The sequence below is a fragment of the Aotus nancymaae genome, unplaced genomic scaffold (genome assembly GCF_030222135.1).
Source record: "Aotus nancymaae isolate 86718 unplaced genomic scaffold, 86718_ANA_hifiasm-v0.15.2.pri h1tg000108l, whole genome shotgun sequence".
NCBI classification, from domain to species: Eukaryota; Metazoa; Chordata; class Mammalia; order Primates; family Aotidae; genus Aotus; species Aotus nancymaae.
The window spans coordinates 18040671-18061804 of NW_026988523.1; the positions used below are offsets into that span (position 1 = coordinate 18040671).

The window sequence follows — 21134 nt, forward strand, 5'->3', positions numbered from 1 at the left end:
CACCCAAACATGAATCCTATACTATCATAATTCTTGCAGGTAATTGTCCTGCTAGCAAACATTTCATAAATATGTTTCTATATTAAATTTAACATTTGGGTACACAGAAATGATATGAAAACATATTGTGTGGTATTGTATTTTTGTAGAGAAACCATTGACTGCTTTCTACCCCATGCCCACTCTTTTTGCTGAGTAACAAATTTTCATAATGCACTGTCTTTGTTCAAGTTCCACCCACCATAATAGGTACCACCTTCCCAAATGAAGTCTCAGTTGTCCTCAACCATGACGCCACCCTTGAATGCCAGGTTAAAGGCACTCCCTTTCCTGATATTCATTGGTTCAAAGATGGCAAGTGAGTATCTTTTCTGTATTTGTTGCCAGGGTTCAATTGATAGGAAAAAGATGTGTAAATGCACGTAGATTTTCTTCCTCTTAATTATTTTATCACATAGAATATTACTAAACGAGCATAAAGGAAAAACAATATTGCTCGAAAACTCCTCAAAAATCTTGTAATATCTTTCATTTGTATGAATTAAAGTCTCCTTATAAATGGTGGGAATTCATTTTAGAAACATAGGGGAACTCAAATATAATATACACTAAATATCCTCTGTCTAAAGGCTAACCGTGAAAAATGCAAGATCCAAATGTCAGATAATTTTCTTTTAACATGGAATTGACTTATTAGAAGATGTCATAAACATTTTGTTTACGACAGCAAGATGAATACTAAGCTAGTTCTGTGTATGGACAAAAAGGAACTACAGATGTTTCTCAGACTCCAAATCTCAAGGGCTGGGTTAGGTGTGCCTACATCGAAATGGCTGCAATGGTCTGTATTGGTTGTGAGAAGTTATTTCTCAAATGGTGGTCACAGTTTGTGTATTATAGTTTCTGGGAGCAGATACCTAAGGCCTAAGTAGCAGATAGTCAAGATTTGTGATATATAAAATAAAAGATTGTATTCAGGCTTTTTACAAATCAATAGTAAGTACAAACAGCAACATAGAAAATATATGGAGGATATGAACAGGCAGTTAAAATATACTTTAGCAATAAACATATTAAAAGATACTTACCATCAATAATTTGATGAATGATAGAATTTTGTTCTTTATAGGTCATATTGGCAAAAAAGCAAAGGTTTGAAATTATCAAACGTTGACTAGAGTATGGGAAGTCAAGATATAGTGCTCTGATGGGGAGAATGTAAATTAGTATCTTAAAAGGCAACTTATTGATATCTATTAAAATCTGATGCTCATACACTGTGATGCAGTATCCAGGAAATAGTCATGCATATCCATAGAGAGGCTCATACCTTGATACTCACTGCCACACTGTGACAGCAGAAAAGTGATAACTGGCTAAAACCCAACATTGGGAGAATAGGTAGATACTTTATTGCATAATCATATTATGGAACACTGTGCATCAATTAAAAAGACTAAGATCAAGCTATGTGTACCAAAAATATCTCCATACCTGTTGTAGAGTGAAGGAAAAGCAGAACAATAACCTGATACCGCTGATAAATTAAAACTTTAGATTTCTTTGGGAACACATTTATAAACATTTTTGTATATAAACAAATTTACCATCTATTTTATTTTACATATATATGTAAAATATGTTTTAGTTTTTACCATCAAATTTACATGTTTATAAATATAAATTTATATACGAAAATGTTCATCAATGTAAAAAACGTGGAAGAATACAAATCAAACTGATAATGGGGAGAAGTCTAGAAAGCAGACTCACATTAGGGGTCATAGACCAAGGAGAATTTTTCTCATCACAATGCTTACATTTTTGTTTAAAATGTTATGTTACTTGCACAATTAACAATCAATAAAAGTTTCAAAATTACTTAAATTCGAGTAGCATATTGTCAAGTATTTCTTTAAAAACTTAAAATGTGGCCAGGCATGGTGGCTCATTCCTGTAATCCCACACTTTGGGAGGTCAAGGCAGGTGGATGGCCTGAGGTCTGGAGTTCAAGACCAGCCTGGCCAACATGGCGAAACCCCATCTCTACTAAAAATACAAAAATGAGCCAGGCGTGGTGGCAGGCAGCTATACTCAGGAGGCTGAGGCAGGAGAATTGCTTGAACCCGGGAGGCGGAGGTTGCAGTGAACGGAGATAGCACCAGGGCACTCCAGCCTGGGTGACAAGTGCGAGACTTCGTCTCAAAACACCCAAAAATACAAAAACCTGAAAATGCACTAAGTGAAGATATTTTATTCTCTTAACTTTTGAGAGCTATATACAAAGTGTCATACTAAGAAACAGTAAAATGTGCTACTATAGAAAATGAAATGTTTTCCATTTAATTTTGTCGTCTGACTAGAAGCTTGTGAATAATGGCATTGCGTTTAATTATTCATTATGTGGCTAAGTCATTGAAACTTTTAAAAAACTAGTATGGATATTCCTGAAAAAAGATTGATGGATTTTAAAGATATGAGTCTTAAGATGTCATAGACTTTAACAACCAAATTTTAAAATAAAACTGCTGCCAATTACATAAACTAAGCATTTTACAGTAGTCAGTAAATGACTCTGAATAGTAGACAAAGACTTTCTTGACAATCTTATACAAGCTTCTTTTGACATAAATATCTTTCAATATTTATGATTATGTAAGCATTTGTATTTATTACAATACTTGCTTTTAGAGAAGTTGGCATGGTCATTGCCTTTAGTAAATAATAACCATTCATGATATTGTTAATGCTCTTCTAGATATTATGATATTGGTTTAAAAATAATATTACTTGATCTGAATTTCCTATACTGTAATATTTAAAACTCTTAATTTTTCTTTTCCAGATAATGGTAGAAATTTTAGGTATGCAAACCAAAAAAATTAAAAATCTAAAAAACAAAATAAGATTGGATGAATGTATAAAACAAATAATGACACTACTGTATTTCTATTAATATTATTAAATAATTTAAGTTTGAAATGGAGAAACTTTTCATCTCAAAGAGATAATTATGAATATCTAACTTCTGTTAATAAAGTGGTTTAAAACTTTCATTCTCCTGAATAGGAGTATTAATCATATCATTTTATTTTTTCAACAAACTTTCACTTGTATTTTTAGCCTGTATTACATAATGACTTTTGTTTTGATAGAGAAGAAATATGAAAAGCTGAAAATAGACCCATGGAATACAATTTTATTTTTTCTAGGCCTTTATTTTTGGGTGATCCTAATGTTGAACTTCTAGACAGAGGACAAGTCTTACATTTAAAGAATGCACGGAGAAGTGACAAGGGGCGCTACCAGTGTGCTGTATCTAATGCAGCTGGCAAACAAGCCAAGGATATAAAACTGACTGTCTATAGTAAGTGCCATTTTCTTATGCTTTTTATTGTCAACTCTCATTATAAGTTGAAAAGCAGGGTTTATTCTACTGGTAACTACTCTCTTATTTAATACTGAATAATTTGGAATACTACATACTTCAAAAGAAGAAGGAGCCTATCTTCAGGTGTTATAAAAGGCCAGAATATTGCAGCAAATTTTAATGCCTTTTTTCATTAGATATGGATGTCTTCAAATGGTCTAGTGATTTTTCTATAATCTCACTTAAAGAGAGCAAGAATTTCCTAATTGGTTAGCATATACACAAACCAAATGTCTGTATCTTTGAAGGAAACAGAACAAACTTTTAAAATTATAGAGACTTACGAAATAGAGTGAAGTTGTTGATATGCAGACAATTCAATTATTCTATTTTATTTCTATGGTGGCCTCCATCCTGACCATGTGATTCTCTTTTCAATTCCTTATGTGTTTGTGCTACTGTTTTCTCCCAGCTGTCCCCACCAAATATATGTAACTCTTATTTTCTCTAACATTATCAACTTTCCCTGAGGAATGTGATTGCCAAATTCATTTTAATTTTTACCAGTGGAGCCATAGATAGGCACGTGAACATTATGTTTCCAGCAGAAAGATTTATACAATAGAAAGGAATAGAACTTAATAGATCTGTAGTACTCACTGCACTATCTTCTGTCTTTCCATGGTGTATGATGCTCAAGGAAAGTTTAGATACTTCTCAGAATGTCACCTTCTCATAGGATCTTCCCAATTAAAAGCAGTCATCTACTTACTCTCTATGATATTGTGCTAGTTCTTTTTGTTTTTGCAGCACACATCACTATCTGATATTTGATTGCTTAATTACAGAGTAATTTACTTATGATCTATTTCTCTCCAAGGAATTTAAACTTGGTAAGAGCAGGCTCTTGTTTTGCATGTTCCCTACTTTAATGTCTGATACATAGCATGTCTCAAGAAATACTTGCTAAATGAATGAATGGTCTAGTGTTACACTGTCTGATATGGTAGCTACTAGCCACATGAGGTTATTGGGCACTTGAAATGTAGCTAGCCCAAACTAAGATGCATTGTTATATAAAATACACATCAGATATCAAAGGCTTAATATGAAAAAATGTAACATATCTAATTAATAACTTTACATTGATTATATCAAAAATATTTATATTGGACAAAGTAAAATGTATTATTAAAATTAATTTCTTCTGTTTCTTTCCATATTTTTTAATGTGGCTACTAGGAAATTTAAAATTATATATGTGAGTTCATATTGTATTTCTGTTGGACAACACTGGTTGAGTAATTAATAAGAGCTTGTGTTGAGGCCCAACCACTGCCACTGACTAGCTTTGTGACTTTGGATAAATTTCCTAACCCCTCTGGGCTTCAGTTTTCTCAGCCTTAAAATGGGGATAATAATAGCACCTATGCAGTAGTGTTATTCTGAAAATCAATTGTTAGCTATTTTACATGGATTATTGAGCTTCTAGTAAGAGCTCAATAAATGTTATTCATTTATCATTATATAATTAGTGATTGTATCATCTTAAAACTTAACATACATATAGAATCTAGCTCGATTTCTATATAATTTAATTGCTTTCCAAATCTCCCTTGTTAAATGTTGCTATCTTTATGTAAAGTTCAAATAGCTTTCTTGAATCAAATAAATTATATTTAATGCAGGCTTTTAAATCATTTATGCCTATAAATAAAAGCCTTTGGAAGAAATTAGTCACGAAAAGACATGTTCTCTAAAAAAGAATAACATTGCTGAAAGATTAACTATACAAGCATCCAAGTTAAACAGAAGTGCTATTGCTACCTCTGGCCTCCCACCAGAGCCAGACATTTAAACAATAGGTGCCATATTTTTCCCAAGCTGTTGAGTAGTCTTCTCTGCCCTGTTGTATTGTTGCCAGGATCTGTGATGAATACATTTGGTGATTCAATAAATAAGAGTCTTATTTCCATGGGACTTGGGTTCATTCATTTCAGATTCTCTTATTCACTCTGTATGATGCCTCCAGGCACCCAGAAGAGAGGACTCTATAATGATTAAACCTTCTGGGATTGTCTGAGATAAAAGGCATTGTAATTTAGTAAAGTTTTGAGTATTATAATTCAGGAAATAGTGCCATTTCCTCTTTAGCAATGCTCCATCTCTTAAGCTTAAATTTATTTCACTTGTGAAAATGCCTTTGTTCTTAAAATGGAAAAAAGTAAAACAGATATTATGCTTTGGCTAGCTGTGAAGAATATGTATGTAGATTTCAAATTCAGGGTGTGTTTCATACTACAGTTGATTCATTCCTTTTCCTTACTTACACACTGATATGAGAATGAAACAGGGGGTTGATTCACTTGCAAGGTATAAATGAACATTGTGCCTAAATAAGGAAAGAAGTTGAGACAAAATAAAAGGGAAAAATAAGAGATGGTAAAAAAGGAAAAAGAAGAATGTCAAAGAGGGAAGAAAGTAAATGAATTTTTAATATCAGGAGATTGTGCAGATTTACAACTAGTAGTTCTGAGGCAAAGATTTGTAAACTGAGGTCCATGGATGAGGTTTGGAGGTCTGAGAGCTTCCCTAAATCAGCAGTCCCCAACCTTTTTTGCACTAGGGTCCAGTTTTGTGGAATGAAACTGTTCCGCTGCACATTATCTGGCATTAATTAGATTATCACCAGGAACCCGCAAAATAGGGTTCACGCTCCTATGAGAATCCAATGCCTTCACTGAGCTGACAGGAGGCAGAGCTCAGGTGGTAATGCTTGCTCGCCCCGTCACCTCCTGCTGTGTGGCCTGGTACCTAACAAGCCGCACATTTGGGTCCTGGGTCCATGTTCTTCCGCGGCCCAGGGGTTGGGAACTCTTGCCCTAAATTGTATAAAAATCTTGGAGAGGGAGAGAGAGTGTGTGTATGTGTGTGTGTGTATGTATGTGTGTGTGTGTGGGAGGGTGCATGGGTATATCTATACATGCATATACATGTACATATGTGTACAGCTTAATAAGCAGTGTATTCATAATTTTTATTTGTATTCCTTTCCCTCAAATGGAAGTATAGTTTGCTGGCAATTATGTATGAATTAAAAAGAAACAGGAAGTGAATTATTTATGGATTTATCAAATTTAAGCAGTAGATAGTATGTTATTACACCATCAGATACAAATGTTATTTGAGTATTTTTTTCATTTTCGTAAATACAAAGTTTTAAAATAGATCCTTTCTGATACAAATGATATTCCTTTCTAAAACATTCATGAAATATATAGATTTGTTTGAACCTGTGTTCTTGGTTTCATTAATATATTATCCAACTAGTTAGGCTTGCCAGTGATTTATGCAATTTGAGTCAAAATCTGATAGGCATTTATAGATTAACCTATGACATAAATAATCTCAATCAAAATTAAAATTTAAAGCATGAGTAAAATACTTTTTCTTAGGGTTTCAAAATGGTAGCTTGAATTTGTATTAATTAATTACCTATAGCAGGACTTGGCAAACCTTTTTATAAAGGGCAATATAGTAAATATTTAAGACTTTGCAGACCATTAGGCAAAATCAAGGAGATAATACAGATACTTACACAATAAGAGAGAAACAGATTTCTACAAAATTATTTGTTGGTGAAATTCAATTTCTTTGATAATTTTTTTAAATATAAATTTTTCATAGTACAAGTCTACTACTGAGAAACATAGAATGATTTGGGGGGAAAACATTTCACTTAAATGAAATTTGAAGTTAGTGTTCTCTATCATCAAAAACACTTGCAAATGTTCTGTTACTGGTGTTTGTTGTTGTTGTTGTTGTTTTGAGACAGAGTCTTGCTCTGTCACCCAGGCTGGAATTCAGTGGCAGGATCTCTGCTCACTGCAACCTACACCTCCTTAGTTAAAGCGATTCTCCTGCCTCAGCTTCCTGAGTAGCTGGGACTACAGGCATTTGCCACCACTCCCAGCTAATTTTTTGTATTTTTAGTAGAGATGGGGTTTCACTGTGTTAGCCAGGATGGTCTCCATCTCCTGACCTCATGATCCGCCTGCGCCGGCCTCCCAAAGTGCTGGGATTGCAGGCATGAGCCATTGCACCTGGCTTACTGGTGATTTTTACCTAATGAAATAGGTTAAAAAAAAGGTAAAAAAGTTTCAAAGATGAAACTTTGAAAATGTCTCTTCATACAGATAAGTACTGCCTAGTACTAATATCATTTCACAGGCATATTATTTTAATTATGCATATTCAATGCTTGGAAGGCATTTACAGAATTCTGTTGTATTCTTCTCTTGGTATTTGACTTTTTTCATGTCATCACACTGCGGATTAATAAATTCTAGGTGAAGGTTAGATGGAAAGCCCTCACTTTCAAAGATAACTAGATTTTGAATGTGAAATTTTGTTTTGCATTTGTGTCAAGGTATGACAAAGTGCTAGAACTGTAGTTTGAGCTCTGAAAATATATCCACTGCAAATTTGTGGAGGAATCTAGATCTCACTGTTTGAACTTTTGACAGCATGGAGAATGTATAAAGATGATTGACATTACTTGTAACTAAAACAACACGATGTCTACCATGGTATACATTTTGCATTTACGTAGTTTTTTGGTCTGGTAATTTGGGGTTGGACTCATTTCAAAACACTATCAAGTTTACAGCAAAACTAATTTCCAAAAGCATTCAGTATTCAATAGCAGTGTTTAAGAATGATTCTTTTTATTCAGAAAGAAGTTCAGTCTTAGCCCTTAGCTCAGAAAAGTACAATGAAACTTCATCACCACTGAGGCATTGTTTGACCTGCTATATGGTAAGGCAAGTCAGGATATTCAGTTCAACTCTGACAAAAAGTCATAGAACTGATGATGTTTAACTGCATGAGAGCAAACAAAATACACCATTTAACACTACTGGTTTAATAACACCTGAATCTTTTACACAAAGTGCTTGCTGTTGAATAATACAATGAAAAATCGTAGATTTTTTTTTAACACCTTACATTGTAATAAGCTGTGTAAATTTGTCTAAGCCTTTTTTTTTTTTTTTTTTTTGCTTCACGTATATTTTTATCAACATCAATTGTAACAAATCTTAGCAGATTCCTCTTCAGGTTGTAATAAATTAGTGTTTATTTCAACTTTTCTGAAAATATTTGTCTGTAGTTGTTTCACATAAACTGCTCTAAGAGCCTAATTCTTTCATTGGTTCCTCAAATAAACAAGAACAGCTGAGCAGTGTCAGCAACATCTGTCAATTGTCAAAAGCCAAGAATACTATTGAGAAAAAAGTTGGCTTAAAAAATAATTGACTATTGATGTTGCTCGCAATGTGCTTAACTCTTCAAGCAATTATTCTCACTGAAAGGCTAAGAATCTTTAACACATTTACTTTCTTTAGACACATTTCTTTTGCCTCTGAAATCATACCTGATTTAATTAAATCACCATTGGTAAATGGCTTTCCTTTGTTGGCTAACAAATGAGCCTCTCAGAAATTTGGTTTGGTTGTAGCTTCATTTTGACTTTTTATTTTTGTGAAGAAATTTGCTATGATTAAACATTTCATTTCATGTTTTCTAATTTTTCAAACTGTTGATTTTTTAAAATTGGGAATATTGTAATGGCTGCTTAGTCTAGTGTTTATTAGAAAAGGTATAGTGTTATAAAATAGACACAATATTTTGCCCTTTAATTTGACAGCAAAATACTCCACACTGTGCTGTGTCTTAAAAACTAGATATTTTAGTATTCTTTTCTTGTTCAGACATGAGGAGTATTCACTGATCATGAAATTAAAGAAAATATCACATTATGGTGATAGGCATAGCACTAAAAATGCTATCAAGTTGTAACTATGCCACTGAAATTTACAGTAATCTGAACAGCAGTAGAAGCAATGAGAACACCATATTTGGTTTCTGCTTTAACTCTTTACTCTGCCATTGTTAAGTAGAAGCCTTAGGCAATGTCAATGAAGGAATGTGACTGTATCCCAATAAAACTTTATGGACATTGAAGTTTGAGTTTCATGTAATTTTTACATGTCACAAAATGTCATTATTCTTTTGATTTTTTTCAACACTTAAAAAATGGTATAGCCATTCTTAGCTTAGCATCTCCTGGCCTGTGAGCCACAGTTGCTTGACCCCTGATATTTATAGTAAGCCTCCTGAGAGAAAAAATGATTCCATCATCAAATTCACCTCAAAGTATAGTAGATCTTGCCTTAAATTATGTGTGAGGAAAAAATATGTACCTAAATGTTTGTCAGTATGGACTATTTCTAAGAATAATTAGCAGAAAATATTAAGGTACTCCACTCAGCATCCAGATCCTGTTTTCTTACATCCTTCTCCACTGAAAGGGACCAGGCTCCTTGGAGAAATGGTTAAGTTTGGAGCTGGGGCAGGGAATACACATGATGATCCTGGAGCATGTAGTAAGGCCAGAAAGTAAGGAAGTGAGTGCAAACAACAAAACAAAATAAATTAATATTAAAGGGACTGAAGAGCCAACTGAAAGAACTCCCAATCGCCAAAACTGGATAAATAATGTGGTATTGGGTGTAACCCAAGGCGTGTAGGTTTCCATGAGTCCATACTGATATAAATAAGTGATTGACTCAATAAATAAAATGGGAAGAAGAGACACATCTTCCATAGAAAAGAATTATAAATAAATTATGTAGGTAGTCCCCTCTCACAGAAGTAGAACATAACTCCTCACTCCATATGTATGGGCTGACATAAGGACTCCCTTCAGTGGAAAGAGGAGGAAAAAGGAGTAACTTTACAGTGGATAAATATGCAAACATTACCTTAACTGGGTTATCAAAAGTACATGCTATCAATGTGACTTAGCACAGGTCTCAGTGATAAGTCATGTTGATAGTATGTATCTTTGGTAGCATGTGATGAAAATGGCACTTTACCTGTATGGTCTCCCTCTCAAAACCCATAATCCTAGTTTAACTATAAGAAAAACATTCTATCAAGTATTCCATTCTAAAATTTAAAAGTTTATTAAGATTAATTGATACTCAAATTCATATACATGCCATTTAATTTCTTTTAAATTGTTGCAATGATAGCATAATCCTGGAATGACCATATTTAGACTTTTCAGCAGAGACTGAGTGACTTCAGTTCTTTTTCCAACAGGATAGTCCTTAAGTAGCCTGAGAGGCCAGATCTGTAGTTGCTGAATTGTAGAAGATACACATGTAGACAATTGGATGAGAGAAGCTGAGTGAATGGACTCTTGGCAGTCCCCTCCTTCCCCCCAGAAGAAGGAAAAAAAACAGCAAGAAGCAAAAATTGAAGACTCCACAGCTATTATGAATAGCTGGTTCTGAAAGCACTTAGACCTTTAGTATTTCTTGGTCAGAGGGCGTACAATTGTACCACATGTGACATTTTCGCTCCCTTGGCCTGATTTGAAACTTGCTGTATCTACTTTGAGTGGGGTTTTATTTTGTGTTGCTTTGTTGGTTAAATATAACTATCTTAGTTATTCTAATATGATCTCTTGAACCTAAATGACTCTGTGAAACAAAATCTGTGGCTTTCTGTTTTTACTGAAATCTGAAACCCAAAAGGGGAATGATAAAGATGGTTTTGACAAGACAGGAAACATTATCAGGAGATAAATCACAGACTTCCTAATTGTCTTTAATTTACCTTAGATGCGTTGTTTAAACATCTAGAGCGTTTAAGATTTTGACGAAGATGCTGAAAGTTAAATGACTTATTTTTGTTCTAAAATCCTTTGTAGTTCCACCTACTATTAAAGGAGGAAATGTCACCACAGACATATCAATATTGATCAACAGTGTTATTAAACTAGAATGTGAAACACGGGGGCTTCCAATGCCTGCTATTACTTGGTATAAGGATGGCCAGCCAATCATGTCCAGCTCACAAGCACTTTATATTGATAAAGGACAATATCTTCATATTCCTCGAGCACAGGTCTCTGATTCAGCAACATATACGTGTCATGTAGCCAATGTTGCTGGAACTGCTGAAAAATCATTCCATGTGGATGTCTATGGTAAGGAACAACATATGCTGTAATTATATACCTTTCCTACCTATGCTTTCTCATATGCTAATGTCCAATTTATTCACTAATAATCCTCAGTGGGTTTGTCTTTTTCAATATGCATGGATAGGAATTGGAAGAATTTGTTCCATGACTTGGAAAAATATTTTTAAAACCTAAGGTTAGCAAGAAGGTGTCCATTCATTCAACTAACCTTTGCCATGGCACTTGGAACATCTAGACTATTTGGTTATTACTGAAAAGGCAAAGTAGTTGTTGAGACTGAGATCATTCTGTGCTATTTGTCCTTTATAAGCCAGACAGTCCAGAGTTTCCAGAATAATTAAGACAGTTACAGATTAGCTAGACCAAGAAATTCTTTCCTCAATAGCTTAGAGGGAGAGAGGCATATAGGTAGATTTTAATGGTCAAACTTTATGAGAAAAAACAAAAGCTCTTCTTTATTTTATTAGGATATGTTTTGTGCACACAAAGAATTGCCTGAAATATTGCTATGTTTCTCCCTAGTTCCTCCAATGATTGAAGGCGACTTGGCCACACCTTTGAATAAGCAAGTAGTTATTGCTCATTCTCTGACGCTGGAGTGTAGAGCTGCCGGAAACCCTTCTCCCATTCTCACCTGGTTGAAAGATGGTGTACCTGTGAAAGCTAATGACAATATCCGCATAGAAGCTGGTGGGAAGAAACTCGAAATCATGAGTGCCCAAGAAATTGATCGGGGACAGTACATATGTGTGGCTACCAGTGTGGCAGGAGAAAAGGAAATCAAATATGAAGTTGATGTCTTTGGTAAATAAGGATGCCACTGCCTGGGTTCTCAGATTCTAGCAAAACCTGATGCATTTGTTAAATTCTTTTTTGTTCATGCAATAATAAAACAATCTAAAAGAGGGTATAGTCATCTGTGCAACTATGGATTGTACATTACCAAGAGGTGGATTTGTCACTGGAGTCTCAGGATGTAGAATCTTACATAAGTCTTCCACTGATTTTGATAAATATACTTGATATTTACAAGTGCATAGATAAATTTTTACATCAATGACAATGTCTAATTGCAGTGAACAACAACATGGTCTTTTGTCATAAGCACTATGCCAGATAACAGGAAACTTAGCTTTGGAAAGTCATCTTGCAACCTTTAAACTCAGTATCTTTATCTATAAATTGAAGGCTTTTGAATAGATGGCCCGATTTGGGGGTTTTCATTCTCTTGTGCTTATGAAAATAAATAATACAAAATATGAATCAACTTGATATTCACCTGGCATCAGTGGCACCATAGTACTAGATAGAGGAATAGCCACGATATGTCAAAAGCATGTTTATTGATCCTGGCAAGTGTTTATTGTAAAATGTATTTACAATACATTTCAAGTGCCCTTCATTTATCAAACTACTATGATACTTGTCAACCTTCTGAACTGCAGTGTGGTATTGCTTCATGAGATTGTGTTTTCTGTTGTATACAATTCTTTGCATGTTGCATTCCTGTTGTTTTCTAGTGCCACCAGCTATAGAAGGAGGAGATGAAACATCATACTTCATTGTGATGGTGAATAACTTACTGGAGCTAGATTGTCAAGTGACAGGCTCTCCCCCACCAACTATCATGTAAGGGTTTTGGTATGTCTTCTAAATACCTCCCGCATTTTGTTTGGAGTGTTTTAGAGCTATCTTGAAAACTGTTCTGTATCATTAAAAAGGATTGTATGAAATTGTATTCTTTATATTCCTCTTTTAGAAGACATGCTCTATATACAATTGCAACTTCTACTTGATAGTCAAAAGGCACCAAAATTTGCTCAATTAGAGGAATTCCATTGTATGGCCTTAGAAATCACACAGTTAGTTCACAGAGACAGTCTATCAAGCAGTATTGTCATACTTTCCTGAGATACCGAAATGTTTAACAGACTACCAAGTAAAAAGGAGTATACCAGACCTATTAGATAAATAGAGAAAGTTAACATGCATATGTGTTTACCAGTTCTTTTTTTCTTATTCTTTAATTTTCAAAGCATGTATTAAATACTTAGCTTTTGTTTCCAAGTTGCTATGGGATATGCAGAGGAAGAGTTAGTCAATGAAGGAAATGAGATATGTTCACACAAGATTATAAAATGAAATGGAATGCAAAACTCAAAAGTGTAAAAATATAATGCTGTATGATTTTACAGTTTTCTTTATACTTGTTTTAAGATTGTGTATATTTTGCTGATTATTATTTAAACATTGAAGTGAGTAATATTTAGGAGCACTTGTCTATTTTAATTTTTAATTTTTTGGTACATAGTGGGTGTGTATATTTATGGGTTACATGAAATATTTGATACAGGTATGCATGCATAATAATCATGTCATGGTAAATGGCATATCCATCAGCTCAAGCATTTATCATTTGTGTTACAAACAATCCAATACTTGTCTCTTTTTTGTAGCCTAAAATTAGTAGAAGAATAAATAACTCAACACACAATCATTGGGTTCTAACAATATGCCAGCTTCTGTGTTAGGCCAGGTTTCCTTTTTTCTTCTCTTTTTTCATTTACAATTTATTTTACAGAGTAAGCCACTAGGACATTGAACAAATACACAATAGAAACTTTATGTATCTTCTAGGAAATGATTTGCTTAAAAGATATATCCAGACTTCCTTTTGCCTTTTTCTATAGGTGGCTGAAGGATGGCCAGTTAATTGATGAAAGGGATGGATTCAAGATCTTATTAAATGGACGCAAACTGGTTATTGCTCAGGCTCAAGTATCAGACACAGGCCTTTATCGGTGCATGGCAACAAATACTGCTGGGGACCGCAAGAAGGAATTTGAAGTGACTGTTCACGGTATGCTGAAGAAGGAATAGGAGCTTTGCATTTTAAATTAATTTATGCATTGCTTTATAATCTAACTCAGAATGTTGCTCAATAATGTGAATAAATCCTGAGTTGTGGAAGGCAGTGTAAAGAATGTGAATGTCGGTTGTATGACAGATTTTTTTGGTTCCTTTACTGACCCAAAGACTCAGCCAAGATGTATCATGTAAATACTTATAGGCAGTAGCAAAAATAATTCTGGGGAATAAATAAATAAATGTAGACAGAGCTTAAATGTTAGGAAGTGTATTCTGCATAGAATGCCAAGGTCTGAGGAATTAGACCAAATAAGATAGAAGAGGCAAGGAGCAACTTCCAAGCAAAGGGGTTATGTAAGCATTTAAGGGTTTAGCCTTACTTGGAAGCAAGAGGGATGGTGAATACAGTAGTTTCCAGAAATGGTGGCCGAGGATGTAATTGAAGGATGTGAGGGACATAAGTACATTCACAAAACTGGCACATTAGGATTATAACCATTACTCTAATGACAAACGCAACCCTCTGCCAGGGTATTATGTGTCTTACTTGCTGGCAAAACTTGGGAAGGGAGGACTGGAACTAGAAACTGGAAAGCCACTTGGAAGCCACAAGGAGTATCTATGAATGGCAACTTTATTCTTCCTCTGTCTCTGCGGACTGCTGTTTTTTTTATTTTTAGTCCTATGTCCCATGATGGAATATACATAATCTTGTTTTTCAGTCTCAGTCCCAATTCCTGAGGGAGGAAATCTGGCAGGTCCAGTTTAAATAAAGTTACCATTCCACATTCTATCAGCTTTGCAGGGGGCAGAGTCATGCAGTATAAATATGACTGGAAATCCACCTTGACTTAATGAAGTAGTTCTAGAGAAAGTGAAGGTCATTATAGATTAGTAAAACACACCAAAAGACGTAAGCCAAATATACATGTGGATTACAGTAGCCATAAATACATTTTACTTATTCTTTGGAGATTTAAAAATCCATAGTTAAAAACTAATCTATAAACTTGCTAAAAAATTATAAATTAAATACATGGAATAAAAGTATTTCATTGTTTGTTAAAATAGGGATTTGATTTTTTTTCCCTTAAATTTTAAGGTTTCAGGTTCTTGCATACATATTTTTAAGTTAGACCCCACTGATTATGGTTTCATTTCCTTCCTTCCTTCCTTCCTTAAATCTAGTTCCTCCAACAATCAAGTCCTCAGGTCTTTCTGAGAGAGTTGTGGTGAAATACAAGCCTGTCACCTTGCAGTGCATAGCCAATGGGATTCCAAATCCATCCATTACATGGTTAAAAGATGACCAACCTGTGAACACTGCCCAAGGAAACCTTAAAGTAAGTGTAAATATTACAGAGCACAAACTAAGAAAGCTACGTAGGTCTTCCTGGAAATATCAAATTATTCATTCTTAATTGTAGATTTTTCTGTTGGACAGATTTTGCAGAAAATTTATTATTAAAATAATATGCATTTTTCTTAGAGTTTTTAAGGATTTAGCTTAATATTTTGACTTGAAAAATGGAATTAAAGGCTATTAGCCTTTAATTCCATTCTTCAAGATACTGATTTTAAGATAGTGGTTGTTATTTATATTACTTTGGTTTATGCCTAATTTAGCGGTTAAAAACCTGATGTCTCACAATTGAACAGTGTTCATCAATAATAAGCCAAAAATGTTCATTGAGTAAAATTAAGATCATCATATTTACATAAATATAAGTAAAATAAGTCTTGAAAAGTATTTTTAAGAATTAGTTTATAAGCTTCAAGAGGGCAAAGACTCAATTTTTTAAAAAGTGAATAAGTTCAATTTTGTATCTTTCATAGTGAATATAGTCCCTGGCATATAACTGTATCTCATTACATATTTGTTAAATTAGTAGATCAATGATAGATAGATGGATGGATGGATGGATGGATGGATGGATGGATGGATGGATAGATAGATAGATAGATAGATTTCAAATCTGGATAATCTAAAGGATGCACTTAAAATCAGCATTAATAGATTTTGCTATAGGATCAAGTTAATTGACTAATGTGGGCTTGAATTTTACTTGTGAGTTTTCTCTAATGAGAGGTATGTTATGTTCCTTTTTTAGTAGAAGTGGTGGATATCTTTTAAGTTTCAATTCCTATTCCAAATCCAATGAAAATAATCTTACATCTTTGTGCAAGTGAAAGATTCAGTTTGTAGCCTTCGGACATCGTGCAGGTAAACAGTTGTTTACCTGGGAGACAGACATTTGTCATATTATCATACAAAAGTAGGATTGCAAACTGTAATGAATGATTTAAAGAGAAAACCTAGAGGTAAAAGAACATATGATGAGAAAAGTCTTTGAGAATGAGGAAAATTTATGGGAAAAGCCCTGAGTAGAGTTCAGAAGACTTTATGGAAGTTAAATGGGTGAATTAATGGAAGAGAATTGGGTAGAATGTTTCAGAGAATATGTGCGTGGGCAAACAAAGCAAAGGTGAGCATGGCACCTCTTGAGGACCAGAAAGCCGGCCAGTGGATTGAGGAAGAGACCAAGGGAGAGGTGTTTAAAGACTAGAGACTAGATAAGAGGCATTTAAGGAAGGTTAATGATTTTATTTTTACTTTAAGGCAATGAGAGACTTTTGAAGAGTTTTAAAAAAGGAGTGATATGATCAGGTTTGCATTTTAATTAGTTATCCAGACCCATTCCAAAGAATAAATTGGAGGAGCCAATAATAGATATGTAGAAACCAATTAGAACCTATTTATATTTGTCTAGGAGAGAAAAGATAGAAATTTAGACTCATATGCTGGCCATGCAGATGAGGATACTTGTATAGATTGGTGAGGTATGTATTAGTTAAATCACTGGGGGTTGATGAAAGACTGTTTATGAAAAGTGAAGGAGAGAGATGTGTCAAGGAAGACTCCTAGGATTCCAATCTACACAACTGCATGGAGAGAGTTGCCATCCAGTGAGACAGGAGACTGGGTGGGGGAACAAGTTTGAGGTGAGAAAACTGATTTGAGTTTTAGACTTTTGGGGGTTGAGCTGACTATGAGATAAACTAGTGGAGATGTCAGTAGATCATTGAATATGTGGTCTTGGAGCTCAAAGGAGAGTCTCGCTGGACATATTGGCACATCAGCAATATTTGAAACCATGGGCATGGATGAGTTAATCCAAGGAGAGGATAAAGGGTAAGAAGAAAACGGGCAGAGAACTAACCTAGTTCAGTCTTAAAACATTACGGCATTTAAAGATCATGTGTCAGTCCAGACATGAATATAAATGTATAAATGTGTTACTTAACATGTTTATAACAGTATGGATGGAGAATACGTTAAGTGGGAGTTTACATGGGAGAGTTCGAGAGATCATTTGGGGTCAAAATGTGGTGAGCCTGGAGGGCCAGGCTGAGTTCAGATTTCATTCTGGGCAAGGTGAAGAGCCACGAATGAACTTTGAAGGGAAACTGGTTAAAGGATCAAATTTGAATTTTAAGCAAATTATTCTGGCAAGAATATGCAAGATAGAGTAACAGCTGGGGAGGCTGGAGACACTGGAACATCAGTTAAGAAGCTATTATAATTCCGTAGTGGCTGTGGAAATGGAAAACAGGGGATCTGAGAAATATATAGTGGCATAATTAATAGGATTCAAAGTAGGCTCCAAAACCTAGATGACTGGAAAAATAGTGGGTGCCATTAACCAAGACTGTGAACATGCAATCAGAAGTAGACTTTAGAAATACAAGGAAAAATATATGAGCTTAATTTTGGATATATTAAATTTGATGTACTAACCTGTTCGGCAGCTTGCTGGAAGGACACATGCAGAGATCACGAGAGAAGGTGAGGCTATCCTGTAAATTTAAGATGCATTAGAGTTTTTCATTGATGCTGTGAGTTTATATAAAAACTATCAGACAGCTAAGTTTCCTGAGTGTGGGACAGGAAAAGGGAGCAGATTCTAAAAGTTAATTTCCTAAGAAAGTCAGAGAATTAGAACTGAGGGAATGCTTATCTTTAACACCCAGAAAGTAGAGAGTTTCAAGGAGTCAGTAATCAACCACACCAAATGCTATGGATGGTGGAGGAGAGTATGAGCTTATTATATAGGCTGCTGAATATTGTGATTGGAAGTTGCTGGTAACCTCTGAATAGTATGTTTCAAAGAATAACCTCTGAATCACCAGTTTCAAAATGGCAGAGGCCAGTTGCAATGGGTTTAAGTGGGAAATTAGGAAAAATAGGAAGAAATTTATCTGCATTCCTATTATTCCTATTATTTATTATTAATATTCATAATTTTATATAAAAATTCATTGTTTTAAACTATGAATTTTTACATAAATGTGGCCAGGTTTTTCCAGATAGCTTAAATTTTCATCACATACGTCGTAGTTCAGTGCTAAAGTCTTTTATTCAGTATGACTATACCAGTAAGTTGGCCTTAGGTTATTTTATTTTGTGTTTTCCAGAGAATAAGAAAAGGCTTTTCAATCAAACTAGTCTATTATCTTCTGCATGATGATGTGATCTCCCCCAGTCTATCAAGAGTTTATTAAAATATTGGCATGAAAATAGTGATATTACATATTTAAATGATTTTTTCTATTTCAGTGACTGTTTTTAAATCCAAGTATAAAGTACAAAATTCCTCTGTGCTTTCTGCTCCCCATTAGATACAGTCTTCTGGTCGAATTCTACAAATTGCCAAAACCCTGTTGGAAGATGCTGGGAGATACACGTGTGTGGCTACCAATGCAGCTGGAGAAACACAACAGCACATTCAACTGCAAGTTCATGGTAATAGAATTTCTACATCTTAACAAAAGCATGTTTGTATCACTTTTTTAAAACATAGTGGGCTCATTTTTACTGAATTACAGTATAAAAGAAATAAGTGTTTATTAGTCTGTGTGGAGAAAACCCTAGTGTTTTTTTTCCATTACTGTAATTATTGTTCATGTTAAGATCTTCAGTTTTCAGGTTGTAAACCAGGACGTACTAGAACTCATAATTAAATACACCATCCTGTTTTTTAAGTTATCTGTATTCTGTTAACTTACAGCAGTCTACAGATAACTGTTGTTGAAAAGACAGAAGTTGGCACCATTTTTTCAGTCTTGTCTGTGATTTTCTTGCCTGCCTATAAGAAGGATTTTGTAGAAGCCATCTGTGGCTCAGGATCTTCTCTGATGTGCTTTAATAAGAAGTCTTGGTGGATGTGGAGCACCTCATTAATATCATAGCTTCACAGTAAACTTGAAAGACTACATAATCTTGAATATTTGACTTTAGATCTCTAGCGGCTCATCAGAAAAGGCCAATAATTAGAGGCTTGGACTTTCCTAATTTAGCCAGAATATTTGCAGAAAGCCGTTCAAGATTTTCATGTACAAATTATTCATTTTCTCTAAGTCACATGATTTCCTGTTCCATCTTTTCTTATTCATTCATTCATATATTCACTTCACATTTACGAAGCAATTAAACCTAGAATAATGCCCTAGCACCTAGCTTAATTCCAGGTATGTAATAGGCAGTCAAAAATATTTAACAAACTAAAGAGTAAATAGTAGGTGAATGAAAAAGTTTTAATTAGACATTGGATTCCTCTAATTTGCTTCTTTGCAAATTTTCTTCCATTTGAATCAACCAGTTAAAAAGAATCCAATCATCAGTTTCCTAAATGTTTCCAATGAAGTAATTTATTCTTTTCCCAGTCCCTGAAATATGAACACCTAACTTAGGGACATCTACATACATAAACCATGTGGGCCTTTATTCTTTGACTGAATCATTGGTTGGGAAACCAATATCTGAATGTAATCAGGCTGGAGTTGGCTAACCATGCTAGTGGGGTTAGGGGACAGGCTGATGCTGCTCTACTGTAAGTTGCCTTGCATTTGCCTTGTTCCCCATAAGGCTGTTGTCTCTTCCTAGTGCTCTTGTACAGCTGTCTCCAGCATCTACTCAGACTTAGACTTCCATCTAAGAGTATGCTGGGGGGCTTCTCTCTTCTTTCTTATTTCTCTAACCTGAGGATCCTTCTGTTCTCCTTCTGCAAGCTGTTTACCTACTCTCTCCCATCAAGTTTAGTTCTTGTCTGGTCTCTGTTACTGGCTAAGAGGAAACAGTTAAGGGAGATACAATGGCATGATGCACTTAGGAGTCAGGCCAACTTTGGTTTAAACTCTATGCTAAACATGATGTGTGTTACCTTGATTAAACTACTTAATTTCTGTTAGCATCTAACTTCTGTAATGATTTTGAGGTTTAGAGATGATAGGTGTAAAACATCTCCCACAACATAAACACTAAATAAATGGTAGCAGCTAACTTTGCTAACTTCTATTTTCTGAGGTGTTTTAAAAAAGAAGGATGTTTTGTTCTCTAGACTGTTTTAAAATACTTAAATGCATGCTCCATAACAGCAACCCCCAACCTTTTTGGCACCAGGGACCAGTTTATTGGAAGACAGTTTTCCCACAGACTAAGGAGAGGGATAGTTTGAGGATTATTCAAGTGCTTTACATTTATTGTGTACTTTATTTATATTATTATTACATTGTAATATATAATGATATAATTATACAACTCACCATAGTGTGGAATCAATGGGAGCTTGTTTTTCGGAACCTAGACAGTCCCATCTGGGGTAATGGGAGACAGTGATAGATCATCAGGCATTAGACTCTCATAAGGAGTACACAATCTAGATCCCTCGTATGGACAGTTCTCAATAGGGCTCATACTCCTATGAGAATCTAATGCTGCTGCTTATCTGACAGGAGGCAGAGCTCAGGTGGTAGTGCTTGCTCTCCTGCCACTCATCTCCT

General features: G+C 34.7%; 1 protein-coding gene across 3 annotated transcripts in view; it reads left to right on the plus strand.

The window, feature by feature from the left end:
* HMCN1 (hemicentin 1) overlaps positions 1 to 21134 on the plus strand; it is a 443485-nt gene that overhangs the window by 263281 nt on the left and 159070 nt on the right. For all 3 annotated transcript variants that reach the window (XM_012444401.2, XM_064370607.1, XM_064370606.1), the window contains exons 29-36: positions 232 to 358; positions 3213 to 3367; positions 11151 to 11429; positions 11949 to 12230; positions 12947 to 13055; positions 14117 to 14286; positions 15483 to 15637; positions 18975 to 19098. In XM_012444401.2, coding sequence (XP_012299824.2) covers positions 232 to 358; positions 3213 to 3367; positions 11151 to 11429; positions 11949 to 12230; positions 12947 to 13055; positions 14117 to 14286; positions 15483 to 15637; positions 18975 to 19098 — 1401 coding nt within the window. The remainder of the gene's footprint in view (positions 1 to 231; positions 359 to 3212; positions 3368 to 11150; positions 11430 to 11948; positions 12231 to 12946; positions 13056 to 14116; positions 14287 to 15482; positions 15638 to 18974; positions 19099 to 21134) is intronic.